Here is a 22,978-nt window from a genome sequence, read left to right on the forward strand (position 1 = left end):
TCATTCTTTTGTCATGCATAGGATAGATTGTGTATTGTTCAAAACGAGACGTTCGATCCAAAATTTGCGTTAACATGGGAGATAGAGATTCTGTCTCATTGATCACATCAAGGCCTGCTCCGTCTATAGCTGATAAATTTTCTTTCGGTTCTCCTCGATTATTTGTTGGAGGGGAAAGACCTTCATGTGTAACAATACCCTCTGCTTCGCTTTTGTTATCTACAACGTCGGGTTGAATTTCACAATCATCTTCTGTATCACTTTCTCCTGACTCAATTTCATACTCAACATTATCAGCTATCAACAATTCCATCAAATTTTGAGCTGATTCAGGTAGTTTAATATTCGCATAGAGTGGATTATTACGTTGCAACCATTGGAGGGCAGTGTATATTTTCTCCAGATTGACTAGGTTTTGCCAAACAATCTTAGCTTTGTTAGGGATTCCTCGTATTAAAATGTGCAGTTGGTGATCCTTATTAATAGGATCAGTTGTTGCAGCTATTTTCTCCAAAGTTTCTGAAATTGGTAACGGTAAGTGAAATGTTTGCCCCACCAATTTCTGGACTCGCATGGAATGTGGTATGTTTCTTTTTTGAATGGTTCCCGCTCTTTGTATAACTTGAAATACCTTCGCTCTCTGGATGAGTATTTTCTCGTAATCATTCAAATTCTTCATTTCATCTGGAACATCACCAACATAAGTATGATTCAATATACAAATTGGTGGTAATTTATTTTTACGCAATTTTCCTAAACTATAATCACATATATAGTCACTCGATAAAGACGTATGCTCTTTCACAAAATTCTGTAAGTCTTCCCAATACTTCGATAGGATTGGACTATGTAATCTATTAATCACTCTAGAGGAACTTTTTGGATGCAATTTTTGACACGATATACAAGCGTATTCCGCCATACCTCGTACGTTTATGGCAAGAAAAGCACTTTTATGCTTGGACTGTATTTCATCTTCATCTAAATCATCGATCCCTATCGAACGTGTGTCGAAGGATTGGCCTGATCGTTTCATCTCATTCGAGATTTGTCTCAATTTAGCTAGGTTCATTGAATCCAAAGCGACATCCAAATCTTCTACCTTTTTGAATGTTTCATCGAGTTTATACAAGAGAGTCTTTTAAGGTTTCTGACGCTTGGAAAGTGAGATGATAGCATCTCCAAAGAAGACAGTAAATAGTCACATGGATTTTGTTCAAGGTAACAATGGACCGAATGTCCTAACTTGTCATCTGAATGTTTTGAAAAACACCTTTTCAAAAATTCTCGGAAAGTACGGAATTTTTTGCGCTGCCAAAGTTTCGAGAAACTTTTGATAATCTCCTAGTAAGCTTTTACTCTGCTGTACTTTACAATACTCATTGCATACCCATTGTGTATATTTTCTTCTATTTTCACCAGGGGTAATATATTCATTGCGTGTCCCTTCAAGTTCATTTCAATTTTGAATTCCTTAGGGATCTGAAATACGTAAATCATATCGGAAAAGAAGGATTCTGTCGATGCTGTATACCTCGATTTCCCACAAAGATCAACTATTTTGTTTCCATTTTTATTACCATTCATATCAGTAAGATGATAGTCTGCATTTTTTCGAAGTGTATCCGCCCAACGATTCAAATTCTTCAAGTAATTTTTTCGTTGTTCCATACACCATTTTACTATCTTTTGAGCTTCTAGCTTACTTTCAGCGTGAACAGTTCCGTCAATTTGGCTAATTATTTTTGTTAATTCTTCTACGCATTGCTCAGGACAGACTTTAGTTGGAATTATTTCCGGCTTCGCTTTACGATCCATGCAAGTACGCTTCTTCACAATGGATGAAATTTGAGATTTTCTGTTGGTTTTTTCAGACACTTTCCTGTGCTTTTCTTTGAATACAAGTTTTCTTGACTTTAAATTGCTGACATTTCTGCGTTCTTCTTTGCTCAAATCTTGTCTTAGAGAATTATCATTCTTCACAACTGTAGCCCGTTCAGCAATCTCTTTAGCTTTATTCTTATTCAAATCGTGCAGCAATGACTGAGAACCTATCTCTTCACATGGCATGCCTAACTGACTGTGTCTAGAGTATTCGTTTAAATCATTGATTCTCTTTTCATCTACATGTGAAGATGAAGATAGCATCTCCGCCCTTACGCTCTCAACACAATCAGTAATATTTGAAGCCTTTTTGTCCCTACAGCAACGTACTTTATATGCCTTGCGTTCTTTTTGTTGAATTTGATGTAACGATAAGAGCGTCGGTGGATTGGAATTGGAGGTATGAGGAAATTGGGTGATCTTCATTGCTTGAAACATATTGATCAGGTGTTCACGCCTCAGTGAGTAATCATATCTGATATACTCCGGTTTTTCTCTAAATAACAACGATACTGCAAACGCTATAGCAAACACACCACAGTCAACATGATTCAATTGATTTTGTACAGATATGAATCGTACAGAATTATCTGAGATGTTGAAGAAGGGATAAAGAGCGCGTAAAAATTTTTTGTAATCGTCATGTAATGAGCGCGGGTTTAATGAGTCATAAATGAAAATATCTCTACCATCATAGAAAGAACACACCCAATGCCCATACTCTCCTTTCTGTTCATTATCATTACTATATAGAATCTGAATATTTTTCTTCGCAAGAGGTATGGGTGCAATTCGCTCGGGCCTCTGCAAGAATAATGTATCTTGATGAGAATAATCGGAATGATTTGATAATAATTTTCCAAAAAATTCCATGTGTTGACTTTTGAGTTGTTCAGATCTACGGATTATCGCTATCCACTCGAGACCAAGCGGCGAAACCTGCACTCCGCATCCCTTTGTCACGCGGCGACGTTTTTGATTGGGGGTTCTTTGTCTTTGGACTTTTCAAATGATGTTTCATTGAAAACGCGTTTCGATTGAGATTCTCCAATGCAACGCCCATCGCCCGCATTATTGTAATTATCAACCTCCATCGCGTGTGATTGATTTTTATCTCCGTGCAAACGACTGGTAGCGGTTTGACTTCGGTCGATATTCTGCGGAAGTTTCTGATGATCCTTTACGATGGTTTGCTGGTCATTCACTTGCAGTTTCTCTTTGTCTTCTTTTAGAAGTGATTCGAATTCTATTTCTGCATGAGTAGAGATTGGTGATTTTTTTGGTGTGGCCTGAATTTGAACCGAAGAATTCCTGAGAACTGGGAACTGAGAGATTTTGCCACTATCGAAGATATGCAATAGATGCTCTCGCATTCTCAACACATCATATGTTATTGTTCCAGGATCTTCCCCAAACGCAATCGACACGGCAAACGCTATTGCAAAAAGCCCACAGTCATACATATTTTGCTGTTGTTGAACTTTACAGAACTTCACGCCCAGTATATCTATTGGATAGAATGGGTATAGGGCTTTCAAATATTGAATATGTTTTGGATCAAGTTTGCGTCGATTATCAGAATCATAAATATAGATAGAATTTTCGTCATAATACGTACAAATCCAGTGTCCATTACGCATTTCTCCAGCGTCTTTATCTGAAAAATTTCCACTCATACTATGCAGCAAATGTACCTGATTCTTACTGGGAGGGATCGGTTCCATAAAACCCGGCAGCTGGAATTTCCAAGATTCTCGAAATTCAAATTGGAATTGTTGATGAAGTAATTGTGCAAAGTAGTCAATCTCATCATCAGATAACCAACCTTCTCGTCCCCTTGTTAATATTAAATTACGATTGTACAAAGGCATGTTTAAATAAAATAAAACAATCAAGTCTCAAAATTTATTCAATTTATTTAGTCACTCTTGGTGAATGAAATTACACACACTTAACAATAATACTCCCACACATTAACGTCTAATACATTGATAAACACAGCTTGTGAAGCTGAAAATGTAATAGCAACAGCTTTAATCAGCTGAGGGAAACAGCTTACGACAGCTGAATAAGAAATGATCACAGCTTAGAGAAGCTGAAAGCGCAGCTTGTGAAAAGCTGAAAGTGAGGAGAATAACAGCTAAAAGGAGCTGAAAATGTCAACAACACAGCTGAGAAATAGCTGAACAAACTGTACAGCTGACTAACAGCTGACAAGAGCTAGAAGAGCTCAGAAAGAGCTGGGAGTTTCAGAACAAAACAGGCAGGAGTTGCTCTTTGTGAAGAATGCCAAAAATAAAACAAGTCAATAAAAAACAAAAATAATAGATTAAATGATAACAGGAAAGTAAGAAAGATGAGAAAGAGCAGAATAAAGAGTAAAAATACGAAATAGTATGAGATTTGATGAGAGAAAATTGAAAGAATGGCAAGGTCAAAGGAAGAAAAGAAAGAATTCCAGGAGAAAGATAGTAGTGATGAAGAAAAGAAAGATAGTAGTTAAAAAATATAGGTTAGAAACCTGAAACACCTCGGCTGGGGATAGAAATCGTAACCAGATCACCTACAACGAAAATACAACACATAAATACGAGAAAACGCGATCAATGTTTTTTGAGTCGACATAATTAAGTATTTTTCATTTATTTACAAAAACCTTACTCTAACACAACCAACTGAAGTATCACATAATAACACTGCACAACACGTGAATAAAGATTATAGAGGAGATTGCTAACGCCAATGGCTGCCGTTCAACCGAAAATTTTCGCAACGGCCGCTGCGATCTAAAACAAAGGCCGTACCTGTAAGTCAAACAGGTCGCACGCCAGAGAGTGTCGATAATTTTCGGAGGCCATGAGTATGAAAAAGGCAGAGCGAGAGCCCGAAAGTGTCGATAATTCGAAAAGGTCGACGATGTCCGGAAAGGAACAAAGACAAACGATTTAATGACCATGAAATCATTTTTCGTTTGCAATCGGTTGTTTCTCCATCATACTCCCACTCCGTATTAAATCGTCTGTCTTCGTTCGTTTCCGGACGCATGCGCAGATGCACGCATTGTGAGGGATCTTATTAATCATAATGGAAAATGAATCGTTTGTAGATAATAAATATCTTGGCTTCATTCTTTTACACCTAATGATGCATTAGATATTAATTAACTTAAAAAAAGGTCTATGGTGTTTACATCGACGCAGGCGCAGACACTCGTACTTACACCTACTATGGTGTTTTCGGCGATCAGGGAGGAATGGTGATAAGGACCATTGTATAATATTGTAATAGTGATAAAAATCTTCGTTTTTTACTTATTAATTAAAATAATACGCAAAATTCACCACCCCCTCTCGTAATTTTCATTTATAGCCCCCAATTTATTTTTAAAATCAGCACAAACTTCCAGTCATCATTGATTACATTCCCTTGATTATTTAAATTATTTAAATAAAGTCATTTCTATTATTTCTATTATATGTTTAACAGACTTGAGATTTTAAATCACGTTCATAGTTTTTAAAGATTTTCTTACTATTAAATTATTATATTATATGTTTAACAGACTTAAGATTTTAAATCACGTTCGTAGTTTTTGAAGTTTTCCTTAAAATATTATTTTAACAAAGTTTATACGCTACATAAGCTATTTCACATTTTATGTTCAACAGACTTCGTATTTTACATCACATTTTTATTTGTATTTCGAAGCTAAGTTAAAACTAGTCACGTACGAGTCACAGCCCATCTAAACTAGCAAGTTCAATTTGTACTTTTATCTTATATTTAAACTATTAAAGGATATAAACGATAGGAATCTGTAACAGAAAAAGAAAAATTATAAACCGCACTAACTCATTGATATTCGAAAAAATTAACGTGAACTCACCATGAGAACTGAAGAAGTGAGTGAGATAGGGACCGTATAAGGGAGAGAAAGGTGATTACCTAATCTCTATAAAAGAAGTTGAAGGAAGCCCCTCCTCCTCCACGAGACCTGTTTTGATAATAGCGTCCCCTCCAGTAGCTAGATGGAAGAAGATTAGAATTAAATACGATAAGAATTCCGCCACCTCCCTTAGATTCAGTCATTTTTTACTAGCTAACAGGGTCCATACCGAGCGTTTCTCTCCCCCAAGAATCTCCCAGCTCTGCGATTGCCCCTAGCAGCACCTCTGCCCCTCCCTCTTGGAACAGCCTCCTCAGGATTCTCCGGATCCTCAGGATCCTGAGCCAATGGAGCAGCACCTCTGCCTCTCCCTCTTGGAGCAGGCTCCTGAGGATGCTGAGCCAGTGGAGCAGCACCTCTGCCCCTCCCTCTTCGAGCAGGCTCCTGAGGACCCTGAGCCAGTGGAGCAGCATTGCGTCGGTCGAGACGTATCTGCCTCTGCAGATCAGCAATCTGTCGACCAAGTTGCTCCACGTGATGGAGCAGAATATTAGGGTCTGGAAGATGATGTGGAGCAGGATTATTTTGTTCCCTTGGCGCTGGTCCTGGCGAAGGCTGGCGACATGGTGACATAGGTGGAAGTGGGGGTGGAGATGGTGGTGGACGCTGAGCCAGGAATCTCTGAAGAAGAAAAAATTAAATAATCAAATTTTGTTTCATAACATCATCTCGGATTCTAAAAAAAATTGCGAAATTCTTAGCGAATCTTTTTTGTAGATTTCATTCTGTTCTACAAAAAAGGTTCTTACAAAATTTTCACAAGCTCATCCAGATTCCAACATATGCTTCAAGCAAAATCGGTCATCATAAAAGATATTTTCATGACAATATTCCAATATTCAAATTGAATAACGACGTTATGAACGAGCATAAGTTCAATTCCAGGCTATGTTTTTGATGGATATCTCCAAATCTAATGAAAATTATTCATGAGAAACTCTGCCAGGAATTAAAGTTACGCTCATTCATAACGTCGTTATTGAAAAAATTTGAATTTGGAATATTATCATGAAAAGATCTTTTATGATGAATGATTTTGTTGGACGAATATGTTGGATGGAACCTGGATGAGCTTGTGAAAATTTTTTAAGAATTGTAAAATATTTATGCAAACCTCAAACGACATTTATATTCGATTAACACGGACAAACAGTTACTCCATATGGTTTTATTTCTTGCAGAAAAAATCTGTTAATTGGATACAACAAGAAAAATTTTCTGATGTTGAAAAACATTTCTTCATCTCGTGATCATTTTCATTAAAACTGAATCAAGTAGAAATTCCAATTGCGAAAATTACTTATAAAATTCTCAATTAAAATTGGCAAAATTGTTTACAAGGGATGATTGACATGGAATTTCGATTATTTAATAATTAATTTCGACTCTCGAATGGTCCACGAATTTTGATGCCTCTGACGGTAATAACAATGAAAATTATTGACAATCCTGGGGATCTGGATAATCTTGTTTATTAATTATTTATATTTCAAGGCAAGCTCGAATTTCAAATGTCATTATAAAAATGTCGATTCATAGATGCATCAAAAACTAATTTCCAATCGAGTCAACTCATCCTGATATACGATTTCACCCTGAACTTCACACTACATACTTAAATTAATCCCCACAATCATTTCTTTTATAAAAAAAAATATAAAATATCTGTCTTCCATTAATAAAATAAAATAAATAATCGTGGGGATTAATGTAAGAATGAAATTCAGTGTGAAATTGTATATCAGGATGACGTGGTGATTGGATAGGAGTTTTTTGAGAATATCTCAGAATATGGACGAGATGGGGTAATATTTGACATAACATTTTTTGTAGAACGAAATAAGATCTACAAAAAATGTATGAATAGAAAATTACACTATCTCGTGTCAATTCAGACATTCATCAAAATCTAATTTTCAATCAAATCAACTGACCTGATGCACAATTCAACACTGAACTTCCCAGTATACACGTTAATTAATGCCGACAATTATTTGTTTTATTTTATAAATTGAAAAGATCTATTTCATTTTTATTTTTCGGAAATAATTCACGCAATTTTCCCTCACATTAGAACCGCAAAAATCATGGTCGAGTGCTAGGTGAATTCCCCCCCAAATACATATTTAATTAACAAAGCACATGATTGAATGTGCTCCTAATATTAAGGCGAATGCGTTAAGTATCATGATTAATGTTTGAAAGCTTACCAGATCGTCGTTATCCTCGGCAACTGCAGGAGTTGGGTCGTTGGCGTCGTTGTCGGCCATGTTGGTGGATGGAAAGAACGAAGGAGGATGCGTTCATCAATCAATATATGGATTGAACGATCGAGAGAGGATGCGTTCATCACCAACACTTCACTGCACTGTATAGTGTTGTCTAGGGTCCCTAGATCACCGCCGTCTTGTAGCCAATGACAATCTCACTATTTTTCTTACACTATATACACTACACTGTTTCCAGTCGCTGAACGTGATAAACGAGAATTCGAGTCCGCTGCCAACCTAGTGGCTCAAGTGTAACCCGTTAGTTGATGTCGGTAATAATAATAAAAAATCGAGAAATGTGCATGATAGCTCATTGCTATGGACATATCTCCGTTAATATTCAATAATTAAAACTATAATTAAATCAGTGGGAAGCTGATATGCGATTTATATGATGTAACTAAGGCCAGTTTTCATCTAAATGATCGCGTAAATTTATTAAATAAAAAAAATGGATTGGAGGTAGTGGAAGGGGAAGTTGTGTGGTGTATAGATACTTGGTAGCTATCGGTGGTCTTTCGCGTATGAAACGTGTACTTGGCCGATACGCTACCGCGTATCTCGATTTATTCTTTCAATATTCATATTGGAACAAATCCCAAATAATTGTCTGGCAGACACTCACTCCACAATTGTGAGCCAGACCACATATTTTTTATTCTGTGAACATTTTTCAATTATTTTTGCTCGATCACTCTCTACAGCTAATAATTTTTATGTTTTTCTGCAGTAATCATTCATTTTCGTGGTTAGCTGGAAATGGATGAATTTTCAAATGTTTAACAGTGGGATCGATATAATGAAATAAAGTCAAAAAGTCATGAAATTATGGAATTCCAATTTCTTATTTTCTTGTGCTTTTTCCCGGTAAAAACTCTTTTAAATTTCTAAAATACTGCTGAGGGAATGTTCAAACAGTATTAACAAAAATTAAAAAATCTTTTCAACAGTTTTTTCAATTAATTTGCTGCCGAAATATTCAATTCAGAGTAATTTATTCAATGGAATTTTATGCGGAAGTTGATAGAGGGAAAAATTATTAATTGATATTTTTTAACAATGCATAATGCAGCAAGAAAAATATTTATATTTTTCGTTCAAAAATTCAAATTTTTGCGCGTTGACTGACGTAACGATACCCCCACTCTGACCCAAGCAGCGTGGTCTCGCCCCTCCAACTACCTGCACGGTACAATAGGACCCCTTCTTTTATAGTCATTGGCCTAATTGAGGTTGGGCGCTAGGTGAGCCGATTGAGCGCACTTTGCCCATGCCTGAGCTACACCAATCGCTCTGGGAGGGTTCGATAATTCCTTGTTTTGATAATTGGGCGGCTTTCAGAATGTGGGGGGCATATCTACGCATCGCGCCACGGATAGGAGGGTGATCTTGGGTGTCTATATGCATCGTGAGTAAGGGGCAAACGGAGGCAATTTCGGGGGCGGGATTTATCCAACTCTTGAATTCTTCGCGGACGGTTTTTAATTGATCTTCGGGGACGACTGCTAATTGTGCTAAATCACAGGGGGGAGGATTGGCTAAATTAAGGGGTTGCCGTGGGGGGCCTTCACCGTCGGAGGTATACCATACACTAATGGGTTGCGCCGTGAGCTCGAGGGGGTGAATATCGGGGGTTTGCGTCTCTCAGCATTCAAGGGTAAACGCTAACGCGTTGAGGGCATCCATTCCTGGAATATAATCGAAAGCAAGGGCGCTTGATAATCTGAAGGGGATGAGTTGGACTCGATGAGCATAGGCTAGTCTCATAATAGCACAGCCGGCTAATGGGACTGTTTCGCTGTTTCAGATGACCACTTCTTCTCCGGTAGCGATGGCGTATTTGTCCAGGTCCACGCCAGCGTTAGTACTGATAAATGATCGATTTGCCCCTGCGTCGATCAGGGTGCGGAGCGAACGTTGTCCTAATTTTATTTCTACGAATCTGCGGTTCTCTAGGGGTTGATCAAAGGCAAGGGTGAGGAAGTCTTCATAATCGATGTAATCGGTGTTGGTTGGGTCATTCAGCGTAATAGTAAACAGTTTGGGGTTGTTGTCAGGGACGAGGTCGGTCCCGGGGGAAGAAGAGACAGGGGTTTCAGGGATAGTTGGGGGTTGTTCGGTAGGGCTGGGGTCTGTTGAGAGTGTGTCTTGAATACGGGGGATATCCTGGGGGCAACTGGGTGTGGCGGCTGGGGGAAGACTTCGGTGAGGGGTCGGTGGTGATACAGGGGGACGTGAGTTCGTGGGAGGAGTGGGCTCAGGTGTAGGTGATACGGCGGTCTGGGGAGGTTGGGGGGTTATACGGGAAATGGGTTCAGAACAGGGTGCCTTTAGGGGTCTGGGAGTGGGTCGGATGGGAGTTCTCTGGGGGACAGGTCGGGTACGGTAACACGGGCGTATGGTTAAGCGATGATCCCGCGGGGGTGGTGTGGGTTTAACACCCCCGCTCCTTAGTTTCCCTGGTTTAGAGATGTTCCATACGATGGTCGGGTGTAGGACTGTGTAGGGCGAGGGTTAGGGTAATATCGGGGAGGTTGGATCTGTTGAGGTGTATTGGAGGGTGCTTGGGTAGACAAGGCTTGTTGGGCGTAGGGGTTGAGGGGGCATTCGCGGGCGAAATGACCAGGTTGGCGGCAACGGAAAGAGGGGCGGTACTCTGGGTATGCGGGTGGTTTTGAGTTTATGGGTGATGGGTTCGTGGGAATACTCATAAGGTGTGGGATATGGCGCGGGGAAGGTGAAGTGGGACGGGGAGAGGTTCGTTCGGTTACGTCGGCGTATGTTGGGTGTCTTGGGGGTGAATTTGGTCTGGCGTTACTGTTCGTCTGTCTGGGGAATACATTACGTCGGGGGTGATATGTGTCATCTGGGGGAGGGAGATAGGGATTTCTGGAATATTGTTCTAAGGGGTCGTTATCTGCACGAAGGGGTTGGGCGCCGAGGGCATGATTTTGAGGGGTGTCAGTATCGGAAGAATGACGATTTCTGGGGTTGGCACGACGAGGGGCTGGTGAAGGGGTATGGATTGCTGTGGGATGTCTATACCGAGACGTGTCTGACAGGGTTCTTTGAATTAGCCTAGCGATCTCAATGAATTGTTCCATGGTAGTGCATCTATCGCCACCCATCTCTTTAAAGTAAACCGGATTTAGTTGCCATTTTAGAATTCCCAATTGTCTCTGTAAGGGGGGAGGGGGATGGGGACTCCAGAACAGTCTACGGAGACTGGCAATATAATCGCCTACGTCTTCGTCCACGCCCTGAAACCATTGATGAATATCCTGCCAGATACTCTCTTCTTGGTCGAGAGGGTAGGACATTAATTGAAATGCCCTTAAAAAATCGTCATAACTCCTGATGTTTGGCAGTTCTGTCAAATACCAGGAGTGGGCGTTGTTTTTGAAAGCTGAGGGGAGAGCCCGCAGTGTCTCCGTCTCAGTTAGCCCGTTTGATTTGCAACATATTGTAATGCTATCGAGGAACTTATACGGTTCCTCTTCGCGAGTCCCAGAGAAGCTAATTCCGTCTCTTTTAAAGATATTATTAACCCTCAGATCACGAGTTTGCAGGTCGTATTGTGTCTCTTCACAGAAGGGGGCCCTATACGTATCCTGGAGACGAGTTTGGGGGGACCCAATAGGAGGGGAGGGGTCCGTGGTCATATGGGTTGAGTTACCGGGTATGAATTTCTGGGGGTATGTACGGGTCTTGAGGGAAGGGTCTGTGTGGGGTAGTATCGGGAACTAGTGGGGAGGAATTGAGGGTAGTCGACTTGATATGTTGAATGGGCGTTTGGGGATGACGATTGGTTGTCGCCTAGGATAGAGGTTTGTTGGAGTGCAAATGTAATGGGTACAAGAGATTCAGGGGTAAGGAGGTCGATTGTGGGATGGGGATGGGGGGCAACAGGTCTCTGGTAGATAAGGGTGGGTCGGTCAGATGGTAGGGGGATACCAGCAAGAGGGGGTGTGGGAGTGGGAATGAGGGGTTGTCGAAAGGTGACTCGATAGGCAGGGGATGGTTTGTCAAGGGACTGGGTGAAAGAGGGGTTCACCTGTCGACTGCTCGAAACTAATGAGGTCCTGTTATGTCCCGATAGTTTGTCCCGTCCGGAGAGTGCCAGAAGGGCGAAGAGTAAACGATCCGTCAGCTTCGGGGATAACGCGAAAACCGGCGGTGGTAATAGGCATCCTGATCGAATCAATCTCGTCGTCCCAGGGGGCCGTGTTTTCCCCGAATTTTTTACGAACCTCAAACCGTAAAAATCGATACTTAATAAAAACACCGCGACTTTCAATACCCAGAGTATCTAATAAAATCAGCTGACTACGGGGGGTGAGGGACTCAAACTGTATTTCTAATTCCCTGTGATATTGGGCGATTTGGGAAGGGAGGGGACGTGAGGAACGGAAGGGGGAAGGGGGTGGATTGGGCCAGAAGCAGAAGCCGAGGGGGTAGTGGCAGTGGTGGTTGTTACGGTGGTGGTGGTGGTGGTGGTGATTTGGGCAGTGGATATTCCGGGGTCAGATGAGGGAGGGTCAAGAATGACCGAATTGGGCTCCATTTTCAATTAATGTGACAAAACCCACGAAAGACTGCGCGCGAAAAAGAAGACGACGCGAGCGGTGCGCCCTCGGCAGCACAAAAAAAAAATTTAACGCGCTTTGTGCGCCTCCGGCAGCACGGATAGTCGGAATGATCAGAAGAAACAAAAAAGAAAAGAAAGCGAAACACGCGAAAAATCCGCTAAAACCTATGAATCGGCGGTGAGAAGGCAACTGGTAATAGTAGAATTATCTCTACTGAAGTCATCACCAAAAAAAAAGAGATAATAAAGATTGTAACGTGACATTTCCCTAAGCGACCGTAAATGCCCATCACCTTCACCCTTCCTCCCTCTGGCCGCCCTGCCGATGCAAAAATTTAACTAAATTGGGACCAAAAAAGGTTGCCGGGCGCCAGCTAATTTTTCGGATCGAGAAACCAGCAACTCGAAAACTTAAATCTAGATTAAAACCGAAAAACGTATCACTAACCCATACTTATATCTAATTCAGCAAGGGGGTTGAGGGAGAGGTAACGGATACCTGCGCTGCTCAGTATGCTAGGTTGTGGAGAGAGGGGTGGATTCGGGAAAAAGGGCGAAAATGTTCCAATAAATAATCCCTCAAACTGCACTAACGTCCTCACAATTAGCTAAATTTTATTAAGTTAAACCCGAACACTGATGTGGGAAATTTCCCAGTTGACCGAGGTCAACGGTATTCGATTCACCCGCCATGGCGGTGATAATTTCCAAAAAGAAGAAAAAAGTAACCCCATTTAAGTCCGCGAGGCACCGGGGGGTGCTCGGGATTTCTCCGAAAATTCGGGACCCTGTAGATATAATTTATTACAAAATTTTCCCATAGAAGATCTCCCCATAATTCCACGAGTCCTCAGGAGAGGCTCGGGATTTCCCCAAAAAAGCTAGAGCCCCATAAAAGGGCTAATAATAAACTCTCCCCACGGATGAATTATAGAATTTCAACTCCACGTAATTCCGCGGGCCCTCGGGAGAGGTCCGGGATTAATCCCCAAGAAAAAAATGAATGAAATTAATTATTTATGAATTTTCTATCACCGAGAAAACTCTCGGCGAGCCTGGAAGAGGCGTTATGTGAGAGCGAGAGAGAGATGGACGATGATGTGCGAGAGAGATCGCCCTACTCCCAACGCTCGCGACGCGCGTAAAAAAAATTTCCCGACGGTTAAAAATTCACCGCAATGCCTCCACCGATCGGCACCGGATAAACTCCACCAGCGAGGGGGAATGTTCGCGAACATCCTCCCAAAATTGGGGAACTCCACCACGTAAGGGGATCGCGATATCTCCGTTTTAGAAAAACGGGATTTTCTCAGCACCGTTGTGCTGGAATTCACGCTCAACGTTGAGCGGAGCGGAGTGGGGGAAACACTCGCAGCCTGGACGGCATGGACACCCCTCAAGGGTACCCGAGTAAATTCCTCAGGTTTCCACGGGGGTTTTCGACGGTTTCCCCCGGGATTTTCGCACGTTTTCTTACGCGATATGCCCCAAAAACCTCCACAGGGACGGCCCTGTGGGATGAATAATCCTCCACACGCGATCAGCCATGGTTTTCGGATAAACCATGGCCGAGAAAGCACTCGCGAACACCTCAACCGAGGGAAACGCTGTTTGATCCGTTGATCGAACAGGATAAATATTCACTCGCGGGCCGAAATAATTATGCGATCTCCAGTAACCGGTGTTACTGGGATAAATTTACATAAATATTTTCACCTTCCCACGCGGTTTCCGGGTGGCGTGGGATCCTCCCATTGTCTTTTTCACCCCTATGCTTTCTGGGGAAAACACGTTCTTCTTCTCTCACGTCCGGGCGATAACTGCCAAAATATGGCGGAACTCGTGCCTCGTCGGAACGTTAGTTCCGGCGGATTGAACGCGACGGCGCTAATTGTCCAGACGCGCTAATTCCTCCCCATTCAAATTTGAATGGGGGACTCGAATTTTTAATTATCAACCTGACTAACCCGAATTATCGTGGCTAGTCTTTCCCGGTTCTTTTAACCGGGGATTCGTGGATGCACTAACCCTAAATGACTTAACCTAAGATGGCGATTCGGGGAGGTGTAAGTCGTAACACCCCACCGACCTTCTAACACTAACCCGTAACAAAAATTCCTCACGAATCCCTCTTTCAGGGGTGCTGGCACTCGCAGCCAGACGGTTCATCCCTGGAAGATTTTGCAAACGGGAAAACCCCCAAGTCTACGTCGGATGATAATTTCCTATTATCCCTCTTCGCAACGAGATTGAGGACCGACACGATTTCCCACCCGAATTACTAATCCCAAGATCCTAAACTCTCTTTAATAAATCTCTTATCTCCTGCTCTAATTCCGGAATTAGCAGGGAAAAATCCCTGAAATTCTAAATTGTCCTAACGTAACTTCCGGTCCGTCCGGGACAATCGCGAAACCGTGATTTTATGTTAGTGTTTAATTAATTATTACATTTCCTCCCCTGATGTGGGATTCGCGGGTTGGGCGCGGCTCTCTCTCTAAAAAAAACGGCGTATGTCACAAGATAAAGATAATATAATGTCGGGGGAATTAAATAATTAATTAATTAATTCAACTCAAAATTAATTCGATTTGGCTGTCAGTCCGTAGGGGTCGGTGATGATAAGGGCGAGGGGAATTTCAATCTCATCAACAAGAAAAAAATGAAGAGAAAAAAATGAGAGCCAAAAAAAAAACAAAAAAAAAGAAAAGAAATTCAAGGGAAATGAAAAATTTGATTTTGAATTTAATGATGGGTTTGAAATTGATGATGATGAAACGCTATTGGCATTTTAAAGGGAATCCAGAGTATTTAATTTGAAAGATTCTATTAGTTATTAATAAAATTAAATATTCCCTGTCAATAACGGGAAGTAAATTTATTGTGGAAATTCATGTGATTTTATTTTTCCCACGGAAATCCGTAGGAATTTATGTTGGTCTAATTGATTTGAACTTTACTCCCAGTTCTATACACTTTTCCCCTTTGGAATGCGGCGGTTTACTCGCGCCGGTGAGCCTCTACCAAAAAAAAAACGTAAACACTCGCGTGTGCCGTATACAGCGGCACGCCCCACGTTGGGCGCCAATTGTGACCTTGGCCGGGAATTTAAAATATATTAATTCCTGGCGAAGGCCCAATATTAGGGAATTAACGAGAATAAATGATTTCATTAAGTAACTATCTATGAATTTACGGGCGGGGGGGCTGAAATATTAAGGGGGAGGGGAGCTTGTGAATGATTGATCGTCGTGATAATTTAATGCTCTATATTTTAATACTTTTTACACAAAATTCATACAACGAGATTCCGGCCTTTTCCTATAATTACTCAAGGGTGGGGGGTAAGGCCAGCCCGCTTGCGACACACTGGTGAATAATAATAATAAAAAACAGAATGCGATATCACGAAAAAAGGAAGAGAAAAAGGGGGGAAGTTAAATAAGCAAAAAGGGGGGAGCAGTGAGGGGTCCGACTAAAATGATAATGATAATTAGGGGGCTTGATTTACAGCGGAAAGGTTTAACTGAAGGCTCACCGTTGGGGGGAATGATATTACAGGGGGTTCGTTGACATGTGTTGGGGCAGGAAAGGTAATACAGGGTACTCACGGGTATTGCGGCTATTCTAATCGGTCCTGAGAGATTCTCAGCACTCAAAAAATAATCCACGCAATGGCCCTCCTTATCCTCCTCGTCTTCACTCCTGGGTCTGCAATCCTCCACGGGCAATTCTTCCGCCAATTCCTCCACAAAGTTATCCTCAACACACTCCTCCTGAACTCTCCATAAATCTCTCTCTACAAAACACCTCAATCTCCACAAACAATCTCCTCAAAATATCTCCTCAAAATATTCTCCAAAACTTTCCAAAAACAATCTCTTACGCACGGGGCAGCTGTATAACGAGTGATGGCGTCTCATCACTCGTTCTCCTTCTTCCCCGATTATCACCGATAATCGGGGTCAATCGGGGACACTCGTCATTGAGTGTCCTCGTCATAATTATAAATTTATGTATTCTTGATGGATGTCCCTTTCTTTCTTCCGGGTCACGTGGGCCGTGACGTAGGGGTGGTGGGTTGCGGTTGTTGTTCACCGTGCCGCGTGTGGCGACGAGAGGAACGGCGGGTGCGGGGGGATTCTCCTTTTCGCCAACGATGTCTCTGCTGGCCGTGAGTATGGCGGTGAAGGAAGCGCGGGGCAAAGGGAAGGAATATTATGGGAGTGGGAGCCAACGGTGATAGGTTTCCTAACCTGCTCCCGTGTTGTTCATTATTTTTAATTACACTAACTTATCCTAAGGAACAGTAAAGTATATTGATTAGGCGGCTGGGGAGGGGCCAACAAAAAGTGCCTCGTCACAATATATATATATATATATATTCCAATGATAACCCTCCATACGTGGACGATTTGGCGCGCATAGCGCGCCATATACGCTAGTCTTAAAAGAATTCTTAAAAGAATGTCATAAATTAAATTGATATAGTTCAGACTTTTGCTGTGCAATGTGCACTTCAATGGCCCTTCAGTCTACCTTTTTTTTTCTGGGCAATAAACAGTCCTTTCGGGCGGGACTGAGGCCATTTAACTGTTTAAAATTTGGGTCTGTTTCGGATTAAGTGACAGCCATAAACCTTGTCTGTGAAAAGCCATTTTGGATTTTATTTTTCTGAGTGTTATTTTTAAAGTCGTAAACCATGATTCATTCCTTTATTTCTCTTTTGGTTCTCTTCCTTAAAAACATTTTCAAAATTTATTTCAAATTATTCTATCAAGAATCGGAAATTCGAACGTTTTTTCTTTTTAAATCATTCTAATCGGACCATTAAAGTGTGAGCAAAAATTACAGAGAAAATGAGGAACTTTAAAGAGATTAATCATCAATAAATGAATTAGTTCAAATTTAGTTTAATTCAGTTCATTTAATTAATTTCTTTTTGATTAATTTAGAAGATTAGTTGACATTCATTCACCATTGTTTAGATTTAAAATATTCCGTAGACATATTAATGTAAGGTAAAATTGTTATAATTTTAAATTTAAAATAATTAGTGGACATTGTGGAGGGAGAAAAATGGGATCTCCCGAAACAATTTTCATTGATAGTTGGGAAGTGGAAAAGTCCGCCCACATCCCAACATAAGCCCTACGGACTCAAAGTGGAAGGGATGGAGTAACCCTGAAGCAATGGGACCGAGAGCCTCAAGGTGGGAAAACTCTGGGTCAAAATTGTATGCCATTGGTCCCAAGTTTTCCCTCCTGCATTAGTTTTCAGATCACACCCTCAGAACAGATAACAAAACCATTTGTCCTGCGGAGTGTCAGTTCAGTTCAGTGTTTTGACTTAAAATTTTCAGAACCCTAGATATCCATTCTGGATTTTTTTTTTATATTCTCTCTTGTACGAGAGTTATAATCGTTTTCAAACGATTTCTTCTATTTAAAGGTTCCATTCCTTTTTATTATATTCTTGTGAGAAGTTTTATTTTTCTTTTAATAAGTTTAAAAGTGTGTGTTTCCAAAGACTTTTTAACTCATCATCGTGGAAAAGATTAAAAAAAAAAAATTTTCATTCACTCGTATACCCTTTCCGGTTTTTACGATTTGTTCCCTTCCCACCCCCCGGCCCCCTGTACCGCATTTGCTGAAAGGGAGGGAAAACCTCATCTGAGGGATAAACCTGCCCTGGTACAGTCGTCCTTTTGACAGGACTACCGCTCGGCAGTGAAACGGTGAGATCAGAGCGCTATATATTTTTGACCGCCGGTGCCCGGGATCGAACCCGGATTCTTGGCATGCTAGTCCAGCACTCTAACCGCACGGCCACTACCGTCGGTGTGGAGAGGATTTATTTTTTTACTTTAAGTGGCGAATTTCTCCAAACATCGAGCAAGTTTTTATATGTAATTTAGAACCCTTTTTCTGTGAAATATAGTCCCCAGGGTCAAGTTTAAACAAACTCGGAGTTTCTTCAATTATTTTTTTTTCTTTTAAATTCCCAAAACCTTCTCTCTCTCTCTCTACCTTTTTAGTTCAACCAAGGTCATTCAGAATTTCATTATTTTCATTAAATCTAAGTTTTTAGCTTATTTCCGGGGATATTCGAATTTCTTGAACTCCTAAATTTCCTTGGAGTGGTCCCTGTTTGACGTAACACGTAATTAACACAACCTGAAAAGTGAGCCAAAATTGCCTTGAGTGCTACCTACGCGCCCCTACCATACTAATAAATTTTTCTCCACTAACTATACTGCAAAATATTCGCTCGGAACGCAACAATTAACCAAAAAACCAAGAAATCGTGGACAAGACCGTTATCAATTTTCCATGTGATGGAAACAAAAACACTCCTCATAAGCCTGCAATTCCACCAATCTCTACTTAAAAAAGGGAAGGTCGAGGAAGTGGCCATTTACGATTAAGAGGAGGAGAGGTTATACCACTGGTTCGTGAAACCATCCCCGTTCCTGGAAAGCACACGCTTAAACATAAAAAAGCTGTACCATCGAGCACAGATAATCAGTAAGAAATTAAAAGATGACTTAACACCCGCTGAAACCGTGCAAACAATAAGGGAAATGGTCAAGGGAACTGAGCTGGTCTATGCCATCAACATGGAAACAGTTAAATGGCTACTCAATAATGCCCCATGCAAAGTGTCCGGGGGCATCCCTTCTTTACAATGGGTACCAGAAAGTCACAAAAAATGCACTATACATCGACTACCCAAAAACGCCTCCTCTACCTGCGCGTACAACGCAATCGCCAAAGTTTTAAGCCCGTTAAATATTGAATTTCCAGACCTAGAAAAATGGAGTATCGAGAGAAACGGAAACGATTAGACACTTTCATCAATTGGCCACACTCTCGTTGGAATCGGACTATCAGCCCAGCCAACCTATCCTAATAAATTTCTTCTAGAGAATATACATCGGCAATGGGAGCATTAATTGGACCAACGAACATAACATTTGTATCGACCATTTCGAATCGGAGAATTTTCTTCCAACTTACCAGCAAGAGCTCGTCGAACAACTTATAGAGGCCAAAACAAAGATTACTATAAAAGGTCAAGAAATCGAAATTCAGCCATTTGTCTCCAAGGCCAAAAGAGTGACGCTGTCAAATGTATTCCCATGGGTTCCAAACGGGGCGATCGATCGAAGGTTGCGAGAATTAAAGATAATCCCTCAATCTCCAATAACACCCATAAAAGCGGGAGTCAATGATGTCGGCTATACACACATTAAGTGTAATCGCAGACAAGTATACATCACGAAGGAGGATGTGCAACACCTGCCATCGAAGTTCAAGGTGCAGCATGATGGAATAGATTACTGGATTTTCCCTACTCACGGTGCCATCAACTGTTTCCTATGTAGGAGAGCAGGACACTTGGCTAGGGACTGCCCGGAAAACAACACACACACGGATGAGCTGAACGATCAAATCGAGATGACAACAACCGAAATTCAAGAACAAGTAAACACGGAAAACATGGAAAACAACTCACAGTTGCTCCCACCACCAAACAAAATCCCAAAGAAACGTGATCGCAGCCTTTCCACAGAGCCTTCCCGACCATTGAAGAAAGCAGGAGAGATAGGGGAAAAGAACGCAGACACAAACTACGAACACTCACAACCGAGAACTGATTCCCCGATACCTGGCACTATAGAGGATATAAGTGAGGATGTTGATAAACAACTTGAACCGTTCAAAATACATGCTACCGAGACAGCTGAGGTATACCCGATAAACACCGAACAGCTGATCTCATTTCTGACCAGAGCATATGGTTCTGACAGGGCTATATCAAAAGCTTTAAGCTTCACCCAGGATATACCAGCTCTATCTAAAATGCTGGAGAAGGTTACTGAGCACATTCAGGAGGGTAGACTGAAAAAAAGAATAAAGCGCATAATTAAGAAGCTGGGCAATCAAGAACCAGAAACTTAAACAGAGGGTCTCAGCGACCCGGAACAGAACTAAGAAGCTGGATCATGCAAGGCCACATCTGCAGTACATCCACTCACCTCAGTAGCCCCGTCATAACGCTTCCAACACTAATAGTAAAATGGCTGACACACAAAAATTAGGCAACCCTCTAAAACGTAACGTTGATCTCCGAATAAAAATCTGGAATGTGCGTAGTCTAAGTAGAATCAAGGAACCTATACCTATCATTCTGACGGAACTCGACATATTCGTGTGCCTAGAAACAAGGCTCAAGCCAAAAAATACCTCACACCTGCAATACCAATTTCCAGGATTCGTAACCTATCGAAGGGATGTAATTAACTCCAGTGGAGGAGGAACAATAATATTTGTGCGTAAAAATCTAGCCTTTACCAAAGTGAGCAACATAATTACTTCACACGAACGCATAGAAATGCATGGCCTTAAATTTACCAACGTCACTCCCGAACTAACGCTAATCACCTTTTACCGGCCGCCAAACTTCCATCTCTCAGAAAAGGAATGGATGAGGGTAATCGGTGATCGCAATATCAACTCGCACACACTGCTAGCAGGGGACTACAACGCGCATCACACGGTGTGGAACTGTCAGCAATCAAACACCCAAGGTAGAAGATTACTGAAAGCAATCGAAGAGAATGATCTGTATATACATAACACCAACACGTTCTCCCACGAAGATCCCACAACGCACACGAAATCAAACCTAGATTTAATATTATCCACATTAGATATAGCCGATAAAATCAACTACAGCATGGCTGATGATCTAGACGGCTCAGACCATTTCCCAATCTCCATAAAAGTTAATGTAACCAGGAACTACTGTCAGAAGAAGACGTTCAAACCATACACACTAAAAACTGACTGGGACGAAGTGGTCAAGCGGCTAGAGGAAAAATATGAAACTTTTCTACAAACCGAATACGAGAGCTCTGATCTCCAAGAAAAATATGAAAAATTCACAAAAATAATTCACGAAGCAATTGATGAAAATACCCCAAAGGGAAAAGGAAGCCGGAGAAACAATAACAAAAAGGACCCATGCAGTTGGTGGGACGAAGAGTGTGAGCGCACTGAGCGATTTCGCCGAATTGCCTACAAAAAGTGGTACTACAGAAATGAAATTAAATACCTTATAGAGTACAAAAGACTATGTGCAGTAGCGAAAAAACTCTTCAAGAAAAAAAAGAGAGTACACTTCCAACAATTTGCCGAAACTATAGACAGTCGAACAGATCCTAGATACGTCTGGAATAAATGTAGAATTCTAAGCAACAAGTGGGTGAAAGTTCGGGACAAAAATCAGAAAATCTGCAATGGATGAGCCAAACGGATGCTGCCATGGACAAACTTAGTCCACCATTCGCACCTACAGATCCTGAGATAACTACACCAGGCCAGGAGAATGAGTCCCTAGAGGAGCACATCGGGTATACAGAATTCAACATCGCGTTGAAATCCAGAAAAACGAAAAGCTCACCGGGAGTTGATGGTATAGACTATGTCATACTGAAAAAAATACCAATCAAGTAGCAATTAATTCTCCTGGATCTATATAACGAAATGTTCAGCTTAGGGGCATATCCAAAAGCATGGAATAATCAATTCGTACTGTTCATACCCAAGGAAAACGGAAAAGGAGTCAGACCTATCACCCTCTCCTCATGCATATCCAAACTATTCGAGACAATAATCAAGAACAGACTTGACTGGTGGGTCGAACAGCAGAATCACTTGGGCAATACACAGACTGGATTCCGCAAAGGATCGTCATGTATGAACAACCTGGCAAACCTGTCACTCTCAGTGTCCCAGGCTCTGTCAACTCAGAAACACAATTGCAGTGTTCCTAGATGTCCAAGGGGCATTTGATAATGTGAACTCTGACATTCTCATTGAGAAAATGGCCGCAATAAACTGTCCCTATAGCATAAAGGCAAGAAAAGTGAATTGAAGAAATGGCTAGGAGCCGGATAGCTCAGTTGGGAGAGCACCCGATGCATAATCGGAAGGTCCCGGGTTCAAGTCCCGGTCTGGATTATCCATTTTTTCAGTAATTTTTCTCGCAAAAATTATATGGAGAATTATCCTGTTTCCCCTTCCTACCTCATCCAAATCCTATCCAACGACTCCTATGACGTCACAAATAGAATGTGGAACGCTATATAAACTTCCCTTCTATGATGTAATGTTCTATGAACCCGGGGCCTTCCGATTATGCATCGGGTGCTCTCCCAACTGAGCTATCCGGCTCCTAGCCATTTCTTCAATTCACTTTTCTTGCCTTTATATGGAGCACCGC

General features: G+C 41.4%; 1 protein-coding gene and 1 non-coding gene across 2 annotated transcripts; one reads left to right on the forward strand and one right to left on the reverse strand.

Annotated features, from left to right (window-relative positions):
* Positions 1-5,983: 5,983 nt before the first annotated feature.
* On the reverse strand, positions 5,984-8,100 carry LOC105272537 (proline-rich protein HaeIII subfamily 1-like). Its single transcript, XM_011314709.1, has 2 exons — positions 8,041-8,100; positions 5,984-6,451 (listed from the first exon to the last, which is right to left on the reverse strand). The coding sequence occupies exons 1-2, from the start codon at positions 8,098-8,100 to the stop codon at positions 5,984-5,986; spliced, it is 528 nt and encodes a 175-aa protein (XP_011313011.1).
* A 14,543-nt stretch (positions 8,101-22,643) lies between these two features.
* On the forward strand, positions 22,644-22,716 carry TRNAM-CAU (transfer RNA methionine (anticodon CAU)). Its single transcript has one exon. It is a non-coding gene; the product is annotated as a tRNA-Met (tRNA).
* The last annotated feature ends 262 nt before the right edge of the window (positions 22,717-22,978 follow it).

Source organism: Fopius arisanus, unplaced genomic scaffold (assembly GCF_000806365.1).
Source record: "Fopius arisanus strain USDA-PBARC FA_bdor unplaced genomic scaffold, ASM80636v1 scaffold00202, whole genome shotgun sequence".
Taxonomy (NCBI): domain Eukaryota; kingdom Metazoa; phylum Arthropoda; class Insecta; order Hymenoptera; family Braconidae; genus Fopius; species Fopius arisanus.

Coding starts and splice junctions, on each gene's coding strand:
- LOC105272537 (XM_011314709.1), bottom strand. CDS start 8,100: ATGGCCGACAACGACGCCAACGACCCAACTCCTGCAGTTGCCGAGGAT. Junction 6,452..8,040: donor CCGAGGATAACGACGATCTG/GTAAGCTTTCAA, acceptor TTTCTTCTTCAG/AGATTCCTGGCTCAGCGTCC.